A 21,638-nucleotide genomic window follows, 5' to 3' on the forward strand; every position below is an offset into this window, starting at 1 on the left:
ACAGGGGTCCCAGGTTCGTTTCCAGGCAGACATAATTGGTTAATTCCGCTGGCACGGGGGCTGACTGCATGTGTTCTTTATCATCATTTCATGCTCATCACGTCGCGCAGGTTGCCTACGGGTGTCAAGTCAAAGACCTGCATCCGGCAAGCCGAACTTGCCCTCGGACACTCCCAGCACTAAATGCCATACGCCATTTCATTACTTAGTATGTAAATCTACGTCTATACATCTTTTGTATGAAGTTTACCTGCTCCTTCTGGGCACGTTATGAAAAAATGCACCTTTAGATAAAAATATATTAAAAGTAATATTTTACACAAAAATCAAAAATTCTGGAAATAAATAAATCATTCCATATTTTTGTTTTGGGTTAAGGACTATATAGTCAAAAGACAAAGTCACCTCCGTACAGGCCATGAAGGCCCTTGGAGGAGTGGAAGGTAAAGGCTTCCACCATTGTTAACCACGGCACGTGATGGGGTAGAGTGGTTAGCTCTACGCCCGGCCGCCTTTGTCCCCAGGAATTAACCTGGTACTCATTTTTGGTGTAGGCTGAGTGAACCTCAGGGCCATATGCACCTCCGGAAGTGGAAATCGCGTTTCTTAAATTTTACGACTTCCTGACGGGGATTCGAACCCACGAAAGACTATATAATACATGTGTAAAATTTGAGTGTTCTACTGTCTGTGTAATAGGATGAGAATACTGTGGCATCACAACACGTGTAGACCTATTGTTCTGCTTAGTTTTATCCCCAACTCTACCATAGATTCATTTAATGTTTGTGTTCTTGGGGCAACTTGTGTTCACGAACATGTTCGACAATCTCACAGGACTGTTATGAATAATGTGTGACAAGCGAGGCTGCACATTTTGAACACATGCTATACCGATGTAGTAAAAATGAAATGCCGTATGGCTTTTAGTGCCAGGATATCCCAGGACGGGTTCGGCTCGCCAGGTGCAGGTCTTTCTATTTGACTCCCGTATGCGACCTGCGCGTCATGATGAGGATGAAATGATGAAGACAACACATACGCCCAGCCCCCGTGCCATTGGAATTAACCAATTAAGGTTAAAATCCCCGACCCGGCCGGGAATTGAACCCGGGACGCTCTGAACCGAAGGTCAGTACGCTGACAATTCAGCCAACGAGTCGGACACCGATGTAGTTAAACAAGTGTTTCGTCGTTACCTTGCATGCTATAATAACGTATCTTGATGTTAAGAGCATGTACGACTCATTGGCTGAATGATCAGCGTTGAGGCCTTCTGTTCAGAAGGTTCCGGGTTCAATTCACGGCCTGGTCGGCGATTGTAATCATATCCCATTAATTATTTTGGAGCGGGGATTGGTCGTTTGTATTCGTCCCAACATTCTCTGCGCATTCATGCAACACGCCACACTGCCAGTCACCACGGAAACACGTAATAGTGACTACATCACTCCACATAGGGTTGGCGTCAGTAAAGCAGGGCCATATCTACGATACAGTTCGCACCCGCGACCCCACTGGTGTGGGTAAAGCGGTGAAACAGAAGATTTTTTTACAAGTTGCTTTAAGTCGCACCGACACAGATAGGTCTTGTGGCAACGATGGGATTGGAAAGGGCTACGAGCGGGAAGGATGCGTTCCTGACATTAATTAAGGTGTGAAAATGGGAAACCACGAAAAACCATCTTCAGGGCTGCCGACAGTGAGGTTTGAACCTCTCTCCCGCATGCAAGCTCACAGCCGCGCGCCACTATTCGCACGGTCACCTCGCTCAGCAAGGAGGAGAAGAAAAAGAAGGAGAAGAAGAAGAAGAAGGAGAAGAAGGAGAAGAAGAAGAAATTCAAACCATATAGTACTGTTTGTTTCGCCTTGTACTGTATACAGCACGCTGCATACGGATATAAGTGTGTCAAAATGCATGTGGCAATAACAAACAAATTTCCTCGGTTTTTTTTTCAGGTTTAACAGGCAAAAATATGAAACACAATTTGATAAGAAGTGAAATTTCTTAAATCTCCCGTTCCACTGTTTAAATCGTAATCGTGCTTCATTGCAGTTATTTTTTCAGACATTAAATTTCACATAACTGCAGTGTAAAGGAAAAGTGGCCGATTGTTTTTACGGCACTTTTCTCTACCTGGTACAACTTACTGGAAATACATTTTAGGCAATCCGCCATGTTTGCGTGAAATTCATTGTCCTGATCCTATCTTCTGTATCCTGTTTCGCTTGTGGTATGAATTTTCTTTCGGTTTCTTCACCATTCTAAGCAATACCGAAGTACATGTTCTTCATATTATTACGCATTCCATTGACACTTTTCACGACTTACATTCACTCAGTTTTGTTCGCAGGTTAGGGTAGTAAAAGTCATTTAGTACAGTGAATGTAGAAGAATATCCTGTCTGACAAAATGCAGAAGCTCGTAGGGTTGGCTCTCTGTGAGCACTTCACTACTCACTACCTACTTCCCCCTTCCAGAAGAAGGAAAACAATGATACGATAGGTTTTACGTCCCACTAACTGCTTTGGCGGAGACGCCGAGGTGCTGGAATTTTACCCCAGGGAGTTCTTTTACGTGACAGTAAATCTACCTACACCAGTCTGATGTATTTGAGCACCTTGAAATACCACCGGACTGAACCGGGATCGAGGTCCTGAATAGTAGCATAGGTGGTAATCGACCCCAAAGTAGAAGAGTAGAGGGACGGGGACGCATGTCAGATAATTATCAGAGGAGGGGTAGTAGTAATGATCAGCAGAGTACTAATAGAACATTCAATGGTGATAGGAGTCTGCAGAGTTATCAGGGACAATCCAGAAAAGGGAGGCGAGGACATTTTATAGCGCAAGGTGATGGGAGGCGTGAGAATTTGAGTTATCAGAGAGATAATGATAGGCCGAATACGAACGTTATTCAGGAGTCGCCATCGAGCCAAAGTACTTTAAACTCTCAGGGGATTGGATAAGTAGGTCATGGGGACAGGACGAAGGTAGAAGTTGTCAGAAACTGGTAGGCAGTGTAAATAATTGTGTAGCGAAAATAGATCTAAGAAAACAACGTGATTGTGGCTTAAGTTATTTTAAGTGAAATATTTTAAGTAATGACGCAGTCATAGCTAATAAAGTAGTTAATGGTGGTATTAATTTAGACGTAAGAGACAACCTATTAAGGCATGCATTGGAACGAAGCATCTCTTTCACCAAAGCGAGAAGTTGGATACGTACTATGAAAGGAAACATTTACTTTCTTTAATTACACAAACGATCATTCGGTAATACCAATCACGAGTTCAAATAGTATCTTATTTTAAAAGACGCGGTTCACAACAATCACCTCTAAGGAGCCACATCTCCTGATAATTAACAAAAGAACATCGGGAAGATGGCTGGCAACAAAAGAAAGACAATATATGAAAGATGAGAGGTTGCCATAGTTACGAAATCTTTAAATGTATCCAACAATGAAAAAGGTAAAATGGAGAGCAAATCTTGAAAATAAACAATCAAACCGGTGTATAAGCCTAGAACACAAGCAAATAAAAAGAAAAATAAGGGTGGTGTTAAATAGACACCTGTGAGAGACGGGAAAATAACAAATATCCAAACAAATACATCCACGTCAACTCACTCACGTACGGTGTAGTAGAGATCAAATGTGTGCAGGACAAAATGAATATTACTACCAAGACACGTTACGAGGAAACTCGTACTGCATGATAAATAAGATCACTGGCCCACGAGCTTGATGAAAACTTACCAGGTCGTAACCCAAAGATCGCCGCATAATAGATAGGCTCACCCAGTTACTGTCATGACCTTTATTCAGTATCCACGCTAGATGACATATTCATATCGCCTCTCCTAGGGCGAACATGAATTACACAACATTACGGTTAACGCAACATCAACATCAACACAAGTTCAGCCAGTCATAACCACGAAGAAAACATAGTGTAGTGTCTCAATTCAGAACAACAGGCAAACACACATCATTCACACAGAGGCATTTTCCGTACCCACATATTGAACAATTTTTACGAAAAACAAACGCACACAAGAGAAGCAAATAAAATCTACAGCAAATGAAAATTTTAAAACCTGTAGAACAGGGTCTCAGTACACGAGATTAGCATAACTACGGCAAACCAAAAATCAAAATAAATACCTTACATCCCGAAGAATAGAACCAGCAGATTCTATATAATCAAAATCATTGACTCTGAGCAGAGAGTCGCGTAGGGTGGACGAAAAATCCATTTGATAAACCACACAAAATCGAGTGCAAACATTTTGTAGCTTAACGTTTCCACCTTCCTCAGACATTGTTGTCTCTCCCAGAGAGCGGAAAACGAAGAGTGTGTCCATGGGCGCCCGCAAGGGGGGGCGCTTGCCCCCCCTTGGAATTCTAAAAATTTTATGTTCAGTTGTTTAATATCATACCAGATTATTTCATAAACTGAACTTACTGACAGTCATCGAGCATCTGTTATATTCGCAAATTTCTGTAAACAATTTAATGTTGCTGAAGTTATATTGGTATTTATATTCAAGCAAATTGTTAACGTGCCCCCCCTTGGAAAAGATCCTGCGGGCGCCCATGAGTGTGTCACAAGAGAGAAATCCTTCGTCAGATATTGATGGCATGAGACGCCATCTGTCAAAGGGAAGTTAAAGATACGTCATGTTTGGTAATATTATAAATTGAAACGATCGAGACATTGCCGCGAGAGCGACGTCAGAATGGTGCGACACAAGTACAAACTTGGAGTGGCACAGTCATGTGGATAGTTAGGCCTTAGTCGGTCAGTCAGTTGGATGGAGAAGAAGCAGTTACATGGATACGGAGTCTTCAGTGAGCAAATGTATTAGATTTTCGAAGTGTGTCTGTGTATGTGTTCGGTCGAGTTCTTGTGTCAGTTTGGTGACAGCCGAAGATTGGATCTTCGTAATGGAGACTAACAGTTTGGTGGATTACGCGTAAAGTTGATTCTGCAGTGTGGTTATATTTTTAGGCCATGATATCTCTCGTTTGTGAAACTAAAAGGATGCGTAACCAAATTAGATTTGAGACACCTACAGATGATGCCAATTCCAAGGAATACGTCACAAGAACACTCAAAGTGTCCAACGTACTGCTGTAATGTGATCCGTGAGGGATACATTTCTTGTACAGATTTCAAATGTCTGGTCAAGAGTATTTTAAATTTATACCTAGAGCTTCATTCAGTTTTAATTTCAGAGTTTTATATTATCATTTTACTATCGCAGCAAATTTCATTTTCGAAATTTAAGAATATATTTTGTTTGGTATCAAGTACAGTTAATCGTTTTATTTCATGGTAGATCAGGAAACCTGATATTTTAGTTGGGAAACCAAACGTCAATATCGTTTTCCCGGAGCCCATATGTTATGCTGTCAAAGTAAGCTTATAACCCTACACCATAGGGATATTTGAGATTCTCATACTACTATTGTTACACTTATTTGTAGGCGGCGCCCATCATCAATTACAGTGTTAGTATTTCTGGTTACTGTGTGTGTAATTAATCAAGTAGTTACAAGGCGAAGGCCGAACAGCAGGGCATATTTTGTGTGGAAACCCGAAGGTAAGTACAAGGTGAGATCACGTAGTGCGACGATCAAGTACTTTATATCATGAATATTTTATTGTTTTGGAGTAACCATCACAGTACTTCATTTCGTTCTAGGGTATGAAGAATGTGTATACTGTGGATCATTTTCATACTTGTGTTGCTATTTTCGTATTCATGTCCTCAGAGTAAAACGTAGATGGCCTAGAGGACATCTACTGAGGACGGCTACTTCTGAAATGGTTAAATGCGTTACAGTGAGGTATTTATGTTACTATTAAATAATAATGGTATATTTAGTAAGACTCCCTGTAATTATTATCATCATTTCGTAAGGGAGTCTATATTTTATATTTACTTAGTTGTACTATGTTCCTCTCTTTCAACTCTCTTATTAAACTGCTACCATTCAGCCATATAAAACGTGTCCGGTCATTATAAGATCCAAGCTTAGTTTGAAATTGCATCCTCTTATTCGTGAGAGTTTTTCCTGTCATCATTCTTTTCTTATTTTCCTTGGTCATCTATGGTTCTTCGCTCACCGAGGCAATACTAGGTTTGAGAAGTCGGGAGATATTTTCATTCTGCTGTCTTCCTATTTCCTTCCCATTCTCTAATCGATATCCACGAGGGGGCAGAAATTATTTTCTTCAGTTTACTCTGTGAGGAACTGAGTAATTCACTGACCTCATTAAAATAACAATCGGAAAGTACTGAGTCAATTCTTGTTCCTTTCGAAAGTGTATCGATTGATCCATGAAGCTAGGGCGCTCTTCAGTTTGTTATTTCATCACTGTGTTCACCTTCATCCCTTTCTCCCTTTGAGAAAGGGACGACGCTAATTTTTATTTTATCGTTCTTGGCCATACGATGGTCCACATCCTAGGCTGAGTGGTCAGAGTTGCAGAGGACCCTGTCTTCAATTTCCGGCCGGCAGAGAATTTTATCGCCGCCTGTGTTATACCCTAGCTCGGCGACTAGGTGTTTATATTAGCTTTAGCATACACCTCTTCATTCGCACACAACACAATACATCCTTGCGCATAGGCTTGGCGTTAGGTAGGTCATCCTCCCGTAGAACAGGGCTTAATCCATACGAATTGCCGACCTCGAAGTAATTGGCAAAAGTCCAAGAATAAGAACTATTTGGTAGTTACGTCACGTCGTACCGATACAGATAGGTCTTATGGCTACGGTGGGACAGGAAAGGCCTAGGGATGGGAAGGATGTGGTCGTGGCCGTAATTAAGGTACAGCCCGAGCATTTGCCTGGTGTGAAAATAGGAAACCACGGAAAACCATCTTCAGGGCTGCCGACAGTGGGGTTCGAACCCACTATCTCTCGGATGCGAGCTCACAGCAGAATAAGAATTATTGGGCCATATATTCGGAAGATACCTGTATTCATCAGCCGTGTCTGTGTGTGAAACCATTGTTTTGTTAATAACACGTTTTACTTAGCTAAGTGGCATTGTGAAATACCAGAAAAATGAATGTTGTTCATACAATGATGATGTTCGCTGCTTAATTATCTTTTGTGCCACGGTGCGGCGTTCCATTGAATGATCAGATGTCCAAGTTAGCGCGAGTAAATTGAGAATTTTAAAAATAGCATAAGCAATTGGTCCTGAAGATAAGGTGCATGACGTCAGAAGCTTCAAAACTTGGCTTCAGGAAAATTATGACGGAAAGGATTCAATAATTTAAATGAGTGAAGGAGGCAAATCCCAAAGGAGCTAGGCCATCACAAAAATACCTTGTAGAGGAAGAAAACCTCTGGGAAGAGAATGTTAAAATCCGACTCTCGGCCATTTAAGAAGATTTTTTCCGAGGTTCCTGATTTCAATCTCAGGTGAAAATCTTGGTGACACCTAACAATAGATCATAGTTGCTGTCTTCCAAAATCTAACACACAATATAAGTCGTACATCGTAAACTATCCTCCTCATGAGGTGACAATTTATTATGTTTATAGACCCTACACGGTGTGTGAAAAGTTCGTTTCGAGTAACCTGCACTAGCAACAATGCTGGTTGCAACTCTCACATGGAAACAATCACAGAGGTAACAAAATCATCCATCCAAATTCCACTCAGAGGCATAGATAAAACGGTTTATCGACGGTGTTGGCTATTGGGTCACACAACAATCAATTGAGTCCCACATATGCTCAATAGGAGAGTATTTTGGTGATCGTATTAGTCAGAGTTTCTGACAAACACTTTGCAGAAAATGTTGTGTTTGAAGAGCGGTGGGTGGGCAAACATTGTCCTGTTAAAACAGAACATCTCTATGTTGTTGGTCGAATAGCAGAAGAACAGCTTGTACGACAGTGTTAATGTACTACACACAGTTCTGTGTTCTGTTGTTGTACGCGTTTGGTGTTCTATTCTTCAGGTAAAATCTCTCTGGGAAGAGAATGCTAAAATCCAACTCTCGGCCATTTGAGAAGAATTTTTCCATTGTTTATGACTCCAATCTCACGCAAAAATACTTATAACACATTCACAAGGTTATCAGCCTGGACGTGACTAAATATACGGAAGATTTGATCACAAATTTTCAAGATACTCAAATAAATAAATAAATAAATAAATAAATAAATAAATAAATAAATAAATAAATAAATAAATAAATAAATAAATAAATAAATAAATAAATAAATAAATAAATAAATGTATTCACCACCATCTTCCCAATTTTACTGTGGGGTCGATGGAGGGTCCAGGCTCTATTTAGGACTTCGGTAGTGGAATATCATCGGATACAGTACACTGCCTGTCGCCGTGCGCCAGTCCCCACCATTTTATGAGGATTCGAACCTTCGTTACTGAGCTTCGGAGTTGAGTGACTAGACCATTGTTCGTGCGTATTTCTCAAATTAATAGATATTGTGCGATGTATTTACAGACCCCTAGAGTGGGTCTCAATGTAATTTGGATTAATGTGCTTTTCTTATTTAATAGTCCGGCTCCATGGCTAAATGGTTAGCGTGCTGGCCTTTGGTCACAGCGGTCTCTGGTTCGATTCTCGGCAGGGTCGGGAATTTCATCCATCATTGGTTAATTCCGCTGGCACGGGAGCTGGGTGCATGTGTCGTCTTCATCATTATTTCATCCTCATCACGGCGCGCAGGTCGCCTACAGGAGTCAGATAAACAGACCTGCACCTGGCGAGTCGATCATGTCCTCGGACACTCGCGGCACTAAAAGCCAATGCGCCATTTCATTTCTGATTTATTAAACTACTTTAACACCTGATTTTTCTGCGAAGTGGCTGCTCCTGAAAATTATTTTAGTCTTGTTTTAGTCTTGCAATAATGGCTATTCTCGCCAGAGGTTTTGTTTGTACATATAAGTTATCTATCACACACGGAACTATACGGAAAAAGCCACCCAGCTCAATGAACATTTGTCCTCACTACTTCTACTACCACTTCTAAATACCCTCAGATCACACCCTTTCACTCCGTCTTCCTTTCGTAGCAGCTATTCCTTACTTCAGAGCAAGTGAGTAGCTCCGAGCATTTACTCTGCTCTTGACGGTGGGAAGTGAACAAAGAATTAATTCCCGATGAATGGGAGATATGAATTGAAATCCTACTACAACCAACAAGATTGCCCTGTGAAGATTACTAAGTTTTATCTGTTGTAAATTTCCCTCAAGTTCTAGAGGATGTTTCTTCTTGTGTCACAATGACGCCCACTCAGCACTACAAGTTGTTGTTGCAGGAGGACATGGAATGTGATGAACACGTGGTCATATCCAGGCGAGGCAGTCTTGTCATGTCCGCCATGCTGGACTTCCGGGCTCACCGGCTGCTCCTGCCCGGAGACGACTCTGTGTACAATTCCACTGTCGTCATCGCAGAGCCAAACAAAGCTAAACGGCCAACCTCGGCATCACTCGTGAACTTCAGTAGCAACGTGATCATGTTTGACAACTCCATGGCAGTCGCAGATAGCCCTCAGGGAGAGACTATGTCCTTGTTGTCAGGAATCCAGAGGAGGAAGAGGCAGGTGAGTTTAGCAGCCAATTTCAAAGTTCTATTTTATTATTTGGATTTTTCCGCTGTTTATCCTTGGAAGTATTGTTGTAAGCGATAAGTACTGTGCAATTATATTGTCTCCCTCCCAAACATACAGCCAAGGAGGACAATAGGGATAGTAACACCAGACACTCGTGTAGAATACAACTGCCCATGCAAAAAGCAATTTATTCGCTTCGATCAAAAAGCATACACTCACTTGTTTAACAGGCTCTCTTGAGTTATTTGTACGTGAATTCATACCGGTCATCCCCGGTAATTTCACATATGCCCCGGTTAATGGTTTTCTGTAATAAGAGATGAAGGCGCGTTAGCAACATTCTATCTGGTCCTGAATCATTTTTCGTTCGCTCATTCCAACTCTAGGATATTTACTACACACACATTTCCAGTGGAGCTTGACTTACAGTATACCCACACGCGAATTATTTTCTATTTCTTTAACGCTTTACAGACTCACAGTCTGCACATCTGTGTGAATAAATTAGGCGCTTCCTCTTTCAATGAGTCCTTGGTCTGCCAAATGGAAGTGAGGCTCGGTCACTCCCTATATCACTGACTTGCTAGAGACATTGTTAGGTCGGTACGGTGATGCCTCTCACTGTAAGCGAGTTCGATCCCGGCTCAGTACAGAGGTTTCTCAAGTTGCTCAGAAATGCCAACCTCTAAAGGATAAAGTGGGACAAATTACCGGCACCTCGGCATCTCTGAAAACCATAAAAGTAGTTATTAAGAAAATTATATCAGCATGTCAAACGTGACCGAAATATTATAGGCAACAGGCCACCAGATTTCCTTACTCATAGTTACAGTGAGAATTGTTCACTTAAAAGGTTTAGGGACCACCAGTGGATTGGGTAGTCCTACTTGCCTGAGCCACGACTCAGCTTATGCCTGTGATGTCCAGTTCTGTTCCATAGCAACTGCTATCTCCACCGTCAAGATCACTTATTAGGCCACTCAACGATTGCTGATAGTTCATGAACTAAGAAGTAACTACAGTAGCCCACAGCACGAACAACGGACGTTTTAATTATTATTATTGGTTTTACATCGCACCGACGCAGATAGGTCTTATGGCGACGATTGGATAGGAAAGGGCTAGGAGCGGGAAGGAAGGGGTCGTGGCTTTAAGTAAGGTACGGCCCCAGAATTTTCCTGGTGTGACAGTAGGGAACCACGGGAAACCATCTTCAGGACTTCTGACAGTGGGGTGGACAGTGGACCCACTATCTCCCGGATATAAGCTCACAGCTGCGTGCCCCTAATCTCACGGCGAACTTGCTCGGTGACGGATGATTTATATTATATTATATTATATTATATTATATTATATTATATTATATTATATTATATTATATTATATTATATTATATTATATTATATTATATTATTAGTCCCTTACGTGCAAAAATTGTTAATTAAATTATACCTGTCTTTCCCGAGTGAAATCATCTACCAACTCTTGGCGTATGTGTTCCTATGGTAGATGGTAGTGTGATGTGTTTTGTGTAAATAAAGAAGTGTGTATTAAGACAAATGCAACACTCAGTCTCAAACCAGAGGAATTAACTAGATGGGTATAAAATTTAGAGTCCAGCGAAGAATCGAACGCGGAACCCTAACCAGAGGCCACTGTGTTAAGAATTCATTGTAAATTAAACTGACAAATAAAATCGGTAGCATTATCATTTCTAGAGCTCATGTGCCTTAAAACTGATTTAGTGTAAAACTTCAACATTATAATTGTTATCAAAAAGTCGAAAATTTGTGAACGAAGAGAATATTCGAAAAGATAGACAACCTTTCAGTTTTATGGATGTACATACAGTAGTTTGTTGTCTTTATACCTAGCTCAAAAGTTACAATCAAATTTACCTTAGATTTTTTTGACTGCTGATATTAAATGTTGTCTTACCGGAATAAATATAGTTTAAATCCTTCAGACGAATGCCTTCTCGAATCACCTAAATAGACATATTTTCTGAGTTTGCCATGCAAGAAAGACAAACTGGAGGGTTCCTTTACGTTTTGGGAAGACCTTTCTCCGCTTCTTCACAAGTTAATTAAGAATTTTATACCGTATTTTTTTGCCTAAAATAAGGCTGCGTCTTATGGTCGGAAGCTCCATCATACTTAGGCTCTGAGTATACGTGATTTGCTACCTCAATGCTTAAAATATTCCTTACAATACTCTCAGCCCTGAGGTTAAGAAACAGCGCCCATGGTATGCCTGCATTTCTCTGACAGGAATGTGACACCTCGCAACTCCTTCACCGCCCGTCTCCTTATCGTACCATGCAAACACAAAGAGCTGCGACCTTAACTGCTGGTAGTGACAATTTACCGTACACAATGTCAGTTGTACAGAAGAGGTTTCTTTACTACTTGGCATTTAAATTAAAAGTTATGGAATACGCAAAATTACACGGTAACAGGGCAGCAGGAAGGCAACAGTAACATTATTGAACTACCTACCGGTAATTTGTGTTTGTGTACAAATTAAATTATTTCTGTAAAATTTTGTTTGAAAATACAGTGAAATTATATTTTTCTTTTCATTTTCATCAAAATATCAGGGTGCGTCCTTAGGGCCGCAGCGTCTTATGGTCCGAAAAAGTACGGTAATAGTTTTAAACCCTTGAAAGAGTCCGCCTCCGTAGCGTTACGGTTATCACTATTAAGTGCAGCTCTCTGGGGCCCGGGGTCGATTCAAGGTACAGTCAGAAATTTAAGAATATCAGGATAGAAATGGTATGTCTTTAAAATGGCCGGGCGAGTTGGCCGTGCGGTTAGGAGTGCACAGCTGTAAACTTGCATCCGGGAGATAGTGGGTTCGATCCACATTGTCGGTTGAAGATGGTTTTCCGTGGTTTCCCATTTTCACACCAGGCAAATGCTGGGGCTGTACCTTATCAAGGCCACAGCCACTTCCTTCCCATTCCTAGGCCTTTCCTATCCCATCGTCGCCATAAGACCTATCTGTGTCGGTGCGACGTAAAACAAAGAGCAAAAATAAAGTCTTTAGAATGATATATGCACCTAGCCTCCATTGGGGGTGGGGTGGGGAGAGTCTGGATAAAGCTTCACCATCTCAGGATGAGCACACGAGTTTACTTACCTTGAAAGAATGATGTAAGGAGACAATAAAATGTCCTGACCATTTCATTTTTCCGATGAACAAACCGCATCAAAAAGATGTAAAACACTAGATCTTGCAACAGCTTCTAAAGAAGTGAGTGACTGGATCACTATCTTCATGGAGAAATGATTCGCTCTTTCTTTCCATTTATTAGCATTAGGTTGGTGGATGATGTTGTTAATTTCATAATTTTCTCGGATTCTTTTCCTGCAAGGAAAATTGGGTACAGTGATACAGATGTACCCGTCTTAAAAGAAGACGCATCTTAGGTGAGAACTAGATATACTGTAGGCCTACGGTAGGAATGTTTTACCAGAGAATCCGAATGAGTTGACTCCGCCATGTAGGTTTGACTTTGCATTTGGGAGATGATGGGCTCGAATCTCACCATCGGTAGTTCTGATAAAGTTTTCTGTAGTTTTACATTTACACGATAGGTGAATTTTGAGGCTGTTATTTAGTAATTAAGGCCACGGCCGCTTCCTTTCCAATGCCAGCCCTTTCTTCTCCTTCCTTTGCCGATGACTTATGTAAGGTATTGCAATCCCAGAAGAAAACAACCATGTCAGAGTTGGCAGAATGGCCATACTGAGGTGATCCTGAGCCCCTGAAAGATCTGCTAAAGCTGAGCCCCGCCCCCACTACGTGACTCATTTCCCCCTCCCCCACCCAGAACACTACCTTCCTACAAATGTATTCTACACAGATTTAGCAAATTTTATTAATTTGTAACTATGTTTTTAAAAATAACGCAAATTTGAAAAGTAATATTTTAATGAACTATATTGATCAAAAATATTGTACACAAGAAATTAAATGCATCACTATAGTAAAAAAAAAGAAAACACAGATTGTACATACACACATACATCATAATTATAGACCGTTATAATCTGGCTCCATGGCTAAATGGTTAGCGTGCTGGCCTGTGGTCACAGGGGACCCGGGTTCGACTCCCGGCAGGTTCGGGAATTTAAACCGTAATTGGTTAATTCCACCGGCATGGGGGCTTGGTGTATGAGTCGTCTTCATCATCATTCCATCCTCATCATGACGCACGGGTCGTCTACGGTCATCAAATAATAAAACCTGCATCTGGCGAGCCGAACTTGTTCTATGACACTCCCGGCACTAAAAGCTATACGCCATTTCATTTTTTTTCATAAACCGTTGTAGCTTTCAGCGTTCAGTCTGCAAGCCTCTATGAATTTACCAAACGTCACCAAAACCCCCTATTTGCAACGTGTTGTTGCCTGAGTTGTTTTTATACCTCTTATCTTCAAATAGTTAGAAACTGCGTCTAACCATCTACGTCTTGGCATCCCTCTACTTATCTTAACCTCCATAATAGAGTCCATTATTCTCCTACGTAACCTATACCCGTCCAAAAAACGGGAAGTAAAACAAAATCTATACCTCGTTGTTTATGGTATCTGCTGAACATTGGCTTCTTTGTGATGTATAATGAAGGACAGATTTGATTTGCTTCACACTAAGTAGGCCTACATAATATATTTCGTATTAATCTGTACAGTATATAAATGTTAGTCTGTATGTATGTCTCGAATGGACTCAAAAACTACTGGGCCGATTGCGCTGAAAATTTCACAATTTGTTCTTATTGCCCCTGGGAGGATTTAGGAAGTGGTTTGGATGAAAAACGATGGGTAGTTCGGCATAGGGGGTGAGAAGGGTAAAAAAAAAAAAAAAAATGGAAATAGGGGAAGGTAAGTAAACCGCATGACAAGTCTGATCAGCAGGTTGCCTAACCAACAGTATATAATCATAATGTGGGTTTTTTTTTCACTTTTCTTCTTCTTCTTCTTCTTCTTCTTTTTCTACTTCTATAAACGGTAGCCTATTTAAAAATGTAAAGTCCAAGTTCAGTCCCCATGACATAGGGGGTGAGAAGAAGTGAAGAAAGAAAATGTCGAAAATGACAGAGATTCGGATAACATAAACTACATGATAATAATATGGTTAATCTCAAGTATTAAAAATATTGAAATTAGTTAGCTTGGTTGCAAGAAGGAGCTATGCTGATGATTAACAAGGATAAGTTAGTATCATTGTCTTAAATGCTGCCAAAAGAATGGAACGGAAAATGAGATGATTTAGCGAACATAGTATGGAAATTAATTCTTCACTAATTAACGCCTTTTGTTGTTAAGTGCTTTTTGAGAGAGGTCAACTTAGCAGAATTCGTAAGTTGGTGGAGATTAAAACTATTAAAAAATCATGATATTGTACAGAGGAAAGATATGTTGTATTTTTCGGTACAATGCATGGTATAGATTTTGTGTATCGGTTGTTTCTGTCGTGAACGGAGTTCATTAATCGTAATAGGTTATGGAAATAACGTGGGATCTTAGTTTACAAAATTTTCTGCATAAGGAGAGCAATGGAGAGCTGCTTATGTTCTCGAAGTACTGAAGTTGTACATAATAGGGTGCAATATTTTCATCACGTCTGACATAAAACATGTAACCAACACAGATATTATGACCTCTCTGCAATTTAACATTCAATGTTTCAGATAAATCATTGGCGCATTGTCGACAGTTGGAATTTGGTAGTAGACATTAACTCATTTAACGTATTTTTGTAGTGAACACCCAATAAATTTTCTAACGTTTTGACCTGTCTAGAGAGGATTTCTTGTACGTAGAAGACTCATATAACAGTGAGTGATGTAGAATTTAATGTGCACTTGGTAGGTGATATCTTCTGCTTCAATTCCTATGTTTCAGCTAACGAGACACGTGGACCAGAACAACCCACGGTGGTCCCTGCTCCAGCAGATCCCGGACGATGAGAGCGATGATGTCACGTCTTCGATGCACAAGGAGGAGAAGTGTTCTCGATGGCTGCAGTCCATCTCCGAGTTCCTGGACCTCAGTCTGCTACAAGACCCTGTTTACGTCAACATCGTGATCGGCTTGTCCGTGTCGTTCGTCAGTGATGCTAACTTCTTCACTGTGTTTCCCTTCTTCCTCAATTCCCTGGGCTTCACTGGCTCGGACATCGCACTCTGTATGTCCGTAGCGGCGGGAGCTGATGTAGTGGCGAGGTTACTACTGCCCTGGATAGCGTCCTCCTGCAGCGTCACGCCTCGAACAGCCTACCTAGTGGGATGCTTTACCTCCGCCATCGCACGGTCAGGTAAGGAATACAGGGTCTTTCAAAATCATCCATACCATTTCGAATGGGCATGCATTTGTAGGTCATGATAGATATGTGACATCGTCACTGATTCTTGAACAGCCGGGCTTTAGACGAGGTGCTGTCGACAAAATTTGAACCTTACTCATTACATAGAGGATGCCTTTGGAGGCAAATTCGTTACCGGTGTAGCATTCATAGATACGTTTGCTCTTTACGACGTAATTAATAATAACAAACTACTTCGTAAGATGTTTGAACTGACCTTACGGATTAGAACTTTCTCGAGAACAGGAGATATTTTATGTATCTCTCTTTGGCAGAAATAGTCACTGGCGACTCCAGAAGAATGGACTACCAAAAGGCAGTGGCTTAGCACAATTGATTTACAATATATGTACCAATGGCAGTCCAGAACAGGAGATACTTGGTGATTCATTTATGCCGATAAAAATAATAATAATCGTATGGCCTCAGCTACTGTGTGTATCCATTTCAATTTGACGCCATCTGGCCGTCTGTTCGTCAATTTCGACGTTCCGTTTTACTCCAGGCCCACTAGATGGCAGACCGAGTAAACCGAAACTCTTTTGGGCGTCTATGGCTGAGATTTAAAGAATTTTGTCGGGTAAACACCAAATGTATCACCAGAGATCTTTTACATGCCGACATCGTACAACATGGAGTGTCTAATGGACTTTTTTCCGCCCTTCAAAAATCCAACTACCTCTGCCGGGTTTGAACCCGCTATCTTGGGATCCGGAGGCCAACACTCTACCAACTGATCCGCAGAGTATATCCGGTGATATTGCAGTAGTCGCACAAGGTAATAGCTTTGCAGAAGAAGAAAATTATTTGTCATTTTCTTTCAAAGAATTTGGCATATTCTATTACAGAAGTAATTTTAAGTCAAATTCTACTAAAACGCAAATTTATTCTTTCCACTCGTGTAATAAAGAAGGTAAGAGGACACTAAACATTAGGTAGCAAGGTGGAACACTCCCTCATTGCTTTACACAAAATAATCTTGGTGTCACCATGAACCGAACTCTGCCTTTCAAGCGGCATTGCCTGAACACCAAAAGTAAATTATCTTATCTTCACCCAATAACATACTAATATGTGTAACAGGAAGGATACTGTGGAGGATTTTTGAATTTGAATTTGAATTTATTGATCATGATTTACATGCCACTGAGACTGAAAAGCCCCTTTATGCAGCGTCTTCTTATAATACAATGCAGATTTATGAAAACAGTAACTACATTTTTATAATATTAAAGTATTAAACTAAACAAGAAACTTAAAAAAAATGAAAATACAGATACCAAATCCAGTAAGGTTAAGACATACATTATATAATAAGTAAGAAAGTAAATCATTAAGTCCTTCTGTTATTTTGGACTACATGGGTTTAAAGAATATAAAGCTAAAGCAGAGAAACAATTTTCTTCGAAATATACATATTCCTGATTGTTGGACACAAGAATGTCTGATCTCAGCCTCTTGCGTACTCCTCCAGAAAGATAGATGTTAAGAACTGCTTTAGTTGGGTACAGTTAGTGTTACTTGCGAAACGGTGAAGATTAAAGACGTTAAAGATACGTGATGCAGTGCAAACAAAGGATTTGTTAAATTTAGTGGTACGATGAAGGGGAGAGAGAGGGGGCTCATCCCACCACTCTCAGAATTTCAGCCCTTGGACTGTGCTTCTCAGCAGCTGAACATGCAACACCATTTGGCTTTCGCCTTCACTTTCCAAAAAGGGTGGTATCATGATGTCTTAGACCAACATCACTTCAGAAGATCTACCCTCTTGTTAGAACTTTTACACCTCGAATCCGAAGAATGGCAGCTGCGGGATCTGAGAAGAAACGGCATGACACAGACTCAAGACATCTAAGTTTTGCTTATCTATCACCCCGATAGAGACTCAAGACCCGATGCAGCTTTTTGAAGGAAGTATCAGCCTTCAAAGGTTCACCAGAAGATGCCCTTATGAAGGTATGGAAGAAAGAAGTCAAGGACTCAATCATCTCTCAGAAAAATGGAACTAGGTCACAGCTTGCCATATGGAATTTGGAAATCGTTAAACAGGCTGAGGTCGGGTGTTTCACCTGAAGAAGTGGAACATGCTCAACAACAACGATGGGCTTTACGACTGAGGTATCTCACAAGAGCCAGATCAATTGTTGGTCTGCCCCCCTGATGTTCTAAAGAAGTCTTTATAGCTGTAAACACTAAAGCCATAACTATTGTTACTTACTGGAAAAATGTTATTTGACTCGGAAACAGAAATGAATGAATGTATGAATGAATGATTTCTCACCGAAGTACCCCAGTTCAAATCCCTGTCATGCAGTTTTTTACTGAAATTTCACTTCTTTGTCGTTCAGATTCTACGTAAAACTGTAGGTCACGTGACTCATGATCGCGAGATTGTCACTCAGATTAACTTCAAGCTTGCTCGGTTACATTTTCAGGTGAAGGGTATACACAAACTGTCCAAAATAAATCGTTACACATAATAACATACATTTAACGTTATCGTTTTAAGAATTAAGAATTTAAAACTATGCCTTTGCTGGCGAGATGTAGTGTTTACAGTGCACTATGTCCTCTGGTATTGGTTATATCAAATTTGTTACTTTCATTGACCTGTCTCAGTCTCATCCTTGGCTTTGACAATATGAAAGTGACTGAGGTATGAGTGATGCTAGTAATACCATTGCTTATGCAGCCAGTCCCTGTTATGAATGGTGTGAAGATATCGCTCATAGGGTCGGTTGGTGCATGCATTTCGGTGGGCTTGGGAGACTGATATGTAATAGCAGCGGCTGGCTCGGTGAGGAAAGCAACGGGAAACTACATCACTCCTCATTTCCCTAGTACGCCTCTTCAGTGACGCCTAGGCTATTTATGACAGCTGTTGGTGGAGCTGCAGAGGATCAAACCAGCCTTCGGGCTGAATACCCAACATACACATACAAATATCTTATGGAATATGATTCTAGTAATATTTAAGAAACGAAGTTGAGGAAATTTGGATGTGACGGGCTTTGGTTCTGAAATCGGGATTTAGAGGGTTCTGATATAATACATACATACATACAAACATTATCATTATAGACTGTTATGCCTTTCAGCGTTCAGTCTGCAAGCCTCTGAGAATTTACTAAACTTCGCTACAATCCTCGATTTGCAACTAGCGTTGTGGCCCCATTTAGTTCTATACCTCTTATCTTTAAACCGTTAGAAACCGAGTCTAACCATCGTCGTCTTAGTCTCCCTCTACTTCTCTTACCCTACATAACAGAGTCCATTATTCTCCTAGGTAACCTATCCTCCTCCATTCGTCTCACATGGCTCCACCACCGAAGCCGGTTTATGCGTACAGCTTCATCCATCGAGTTCATTCGTAAATTAGCCCTTATCTCCTCATTCCGAGTACCCTCCTGCCATTGTTCCCACCTGTTTGTACCAACAATCATTCTTGCTACTTTCATGTCTGTTACTTCTAACTTATGAATAAGATATCCTGAGTCCATACAGCTTTCGCTCCCGTAAAGCAAAGTTGGTCTGAAAACAGACCGATGTAAAGATAGTTTCGTCTGGGAGCTGACTTCCTTCTTACAGAATACTGCTGATCGCAACTGCGAGCTCATTGCATTAGCTTTACTACACCTTGATTCAATCTCACTTACTATATTACCATCCTGGGAGAACACACAACCTAAATACTTGAAATTATCGACCTGTTCTAGCTTTGTATCACCAATCTGACATTCAATTCTCTTGAATTTCTTACCTACTGACATCAATTTAGTCTTCGAGAGGCTAATTTTCATACCATACTCATTGCACCTATTTTCAAGTTCCAAGATATTAGACTGCAGGCTTTCGGCACAATCTGTCATTAAGACCAAGTCGTCAGCATAGGCCAAACTGCTTACTACATTTCCACCTAACTGAATCCCTCCCTGCCATTTTATACCTTTCAGCAGATGATCCATGTAAACTACGAACAGCAAAGGTGAAATATTACAGCCTTGTCTAACTCCTGTAAGTACCCTGAACCAAGAACTCATTGTACCGTCAATTCTCACTGAAGCCCAATTGTCAACATAAATGCCTTTGATTGATTTTAATAATCTACCTTTAATTCCATAGTCCCCCAGTATGGCGAACATCTTTTCCCTCGGTACCCTGTCATATGCTTTCTCTAGATCTACGAAACATAAACACAACTGCCTATTCCTCTCGTAGCATTTTTCAATTACCTGGCACATACTGAAAATCTGATCCTGACAGCCTCTCTGTGGTCTGAAACCACACTGGTTTTCATCCAACTTCCTCTCAACGATTGATCGCACCCTCCCTTCCAAGATGCCAGTGAATACTTTGCCTGGTATACTAATCAATGAGATACCTCGATACTTGTTGCAATCCTTCCTGTTCCCTTGCTTATAGATAGATGCAATTACTGCTTTTGTCCAATCTGAAGGTACCTTACCAACACTCCACGCTAATTTTACTACTCTATGAAGCCATTTCATCCCTGCCTCCCACTATACTTCACCATTTCAGGTCTAATTTCATCTATTCCTGCTGCCTTATGACAATGGAGTTTATTTACTATCCTTTCCACTTCCTCAAGCATAAGTTCACCAACATCATTTTCCTCCTCCCAATGAGATTGGCTGTTTGCAACACCACCAGGATGATCTCCTTTTACATTGAGACGATGTTCAAAATATTCCCTCCACCTCTCCAGTGATTCCCTGGGGTCTATTATGAGTTCACCTGAATTACTCAAAACACTGTTCATTTCCTTTTTCCCTCCCTTCCTAAGATTCTTTATTACTGTCCAGAAAGGTTTCCCTGCTGTTTGACCTAGCCTTTCCAGGTTATTACCAAAATCTTCCCATGACTTCTTTTTGGATTCAACAACTATTTTTTTCGCTCAGTTTCTTTCATCTACGTACCAATCCCTGTCTGCCTCGGCCCTTGTTTGGAGCTATTTCTGATAAGCCTTCTTTTTACGTTTACAGGCTGCTCTCACTTCATCATTCCACCAAGATGTTCGCCTTTTCCCATCTTTACACACAGTTGTTCCTAGGCATTCCCTTGCTGTTTCTACTACAGCATCCCTGTATGCCACCCATTCACTTCCTATATCCTGAACCTGCTTACTGTCTACTGTTCGAAACTTCTCACAAATCATATCCATGTACTTCTGTCTAATTTCCTCGTCCAGGAGATTTTCTACCCTTATTCGTTTGCAGACAGATTTCACTTTCTCTACCCTAGGCCTAGAGATACTTAGTTCACTACAGATCAGATAGTGGTCTGTATCGTCGAAAAATCCGCGAAAAACTCGTACATTCCTAACAGATTTCCTGAATTCAAAGTCTGTTAAGATATAGTCTATTATGGATCTGGTACCCCTAGCCTTCCATGTAGAGCGGTGAATAGCCTTATGCTTGAAGAATGTATTCGTAACAGCTAAACCCAAACTAGCACAGAAGTCTAGCAAACGCTTCCCATTCCCATTAGCTTCCATATCTTCCCCACATTTACCAATCACCCTTTCGTATCCGTCAGTTCTATTCCCAACTCTCGCATTGAAATCGCCCATTAGCACTATTCTATCCTTGCTGTTGACCCTGACCACGATGTCACTCAATGCTTC

General features: G+C 40.8%; 1 protein-coding gene across 1 annotated transcript in view; it reads left to right on the forward strand.

The window, feature by feature from the left end:
- Positions 1 to 21,638, forward strand: part of LOC136858594 (uncharacterized) — a 259,902-nt gene that overhangs the window by 229,087 nt on the left and 9,177 nt on the right. The window contains exons 7-8 of the mRNA XM_067138267.2: positions 9,326 to 9,613; positions 15,535 to 15,946. Coding sequence (XP_066994368.2) covers positions 9,326 to 9,613; positions 15,535 to 15,946 — 700 coding nt within the window. The remainder of the gene's footprint in view (positions 1 to 9,325; positions 9,614 to 15,534; positions 15,947 to 21,638) is intronic.

This window comes from Anabrus simplex, chromosome 1 (genome assembly GCF_040414725.1).
Source record: "Anabrus simplex isolate iqAnaSimp1 chromosome 1, ASM4041472v1, whole genome shotgun sequence".
Taxonomy (NCBI): Eukaryota; Metazoa; Arthropoda; class Insecta; order Orthoptera; family Tettigoniidae; genus Anabrus; species Anabrus simplex.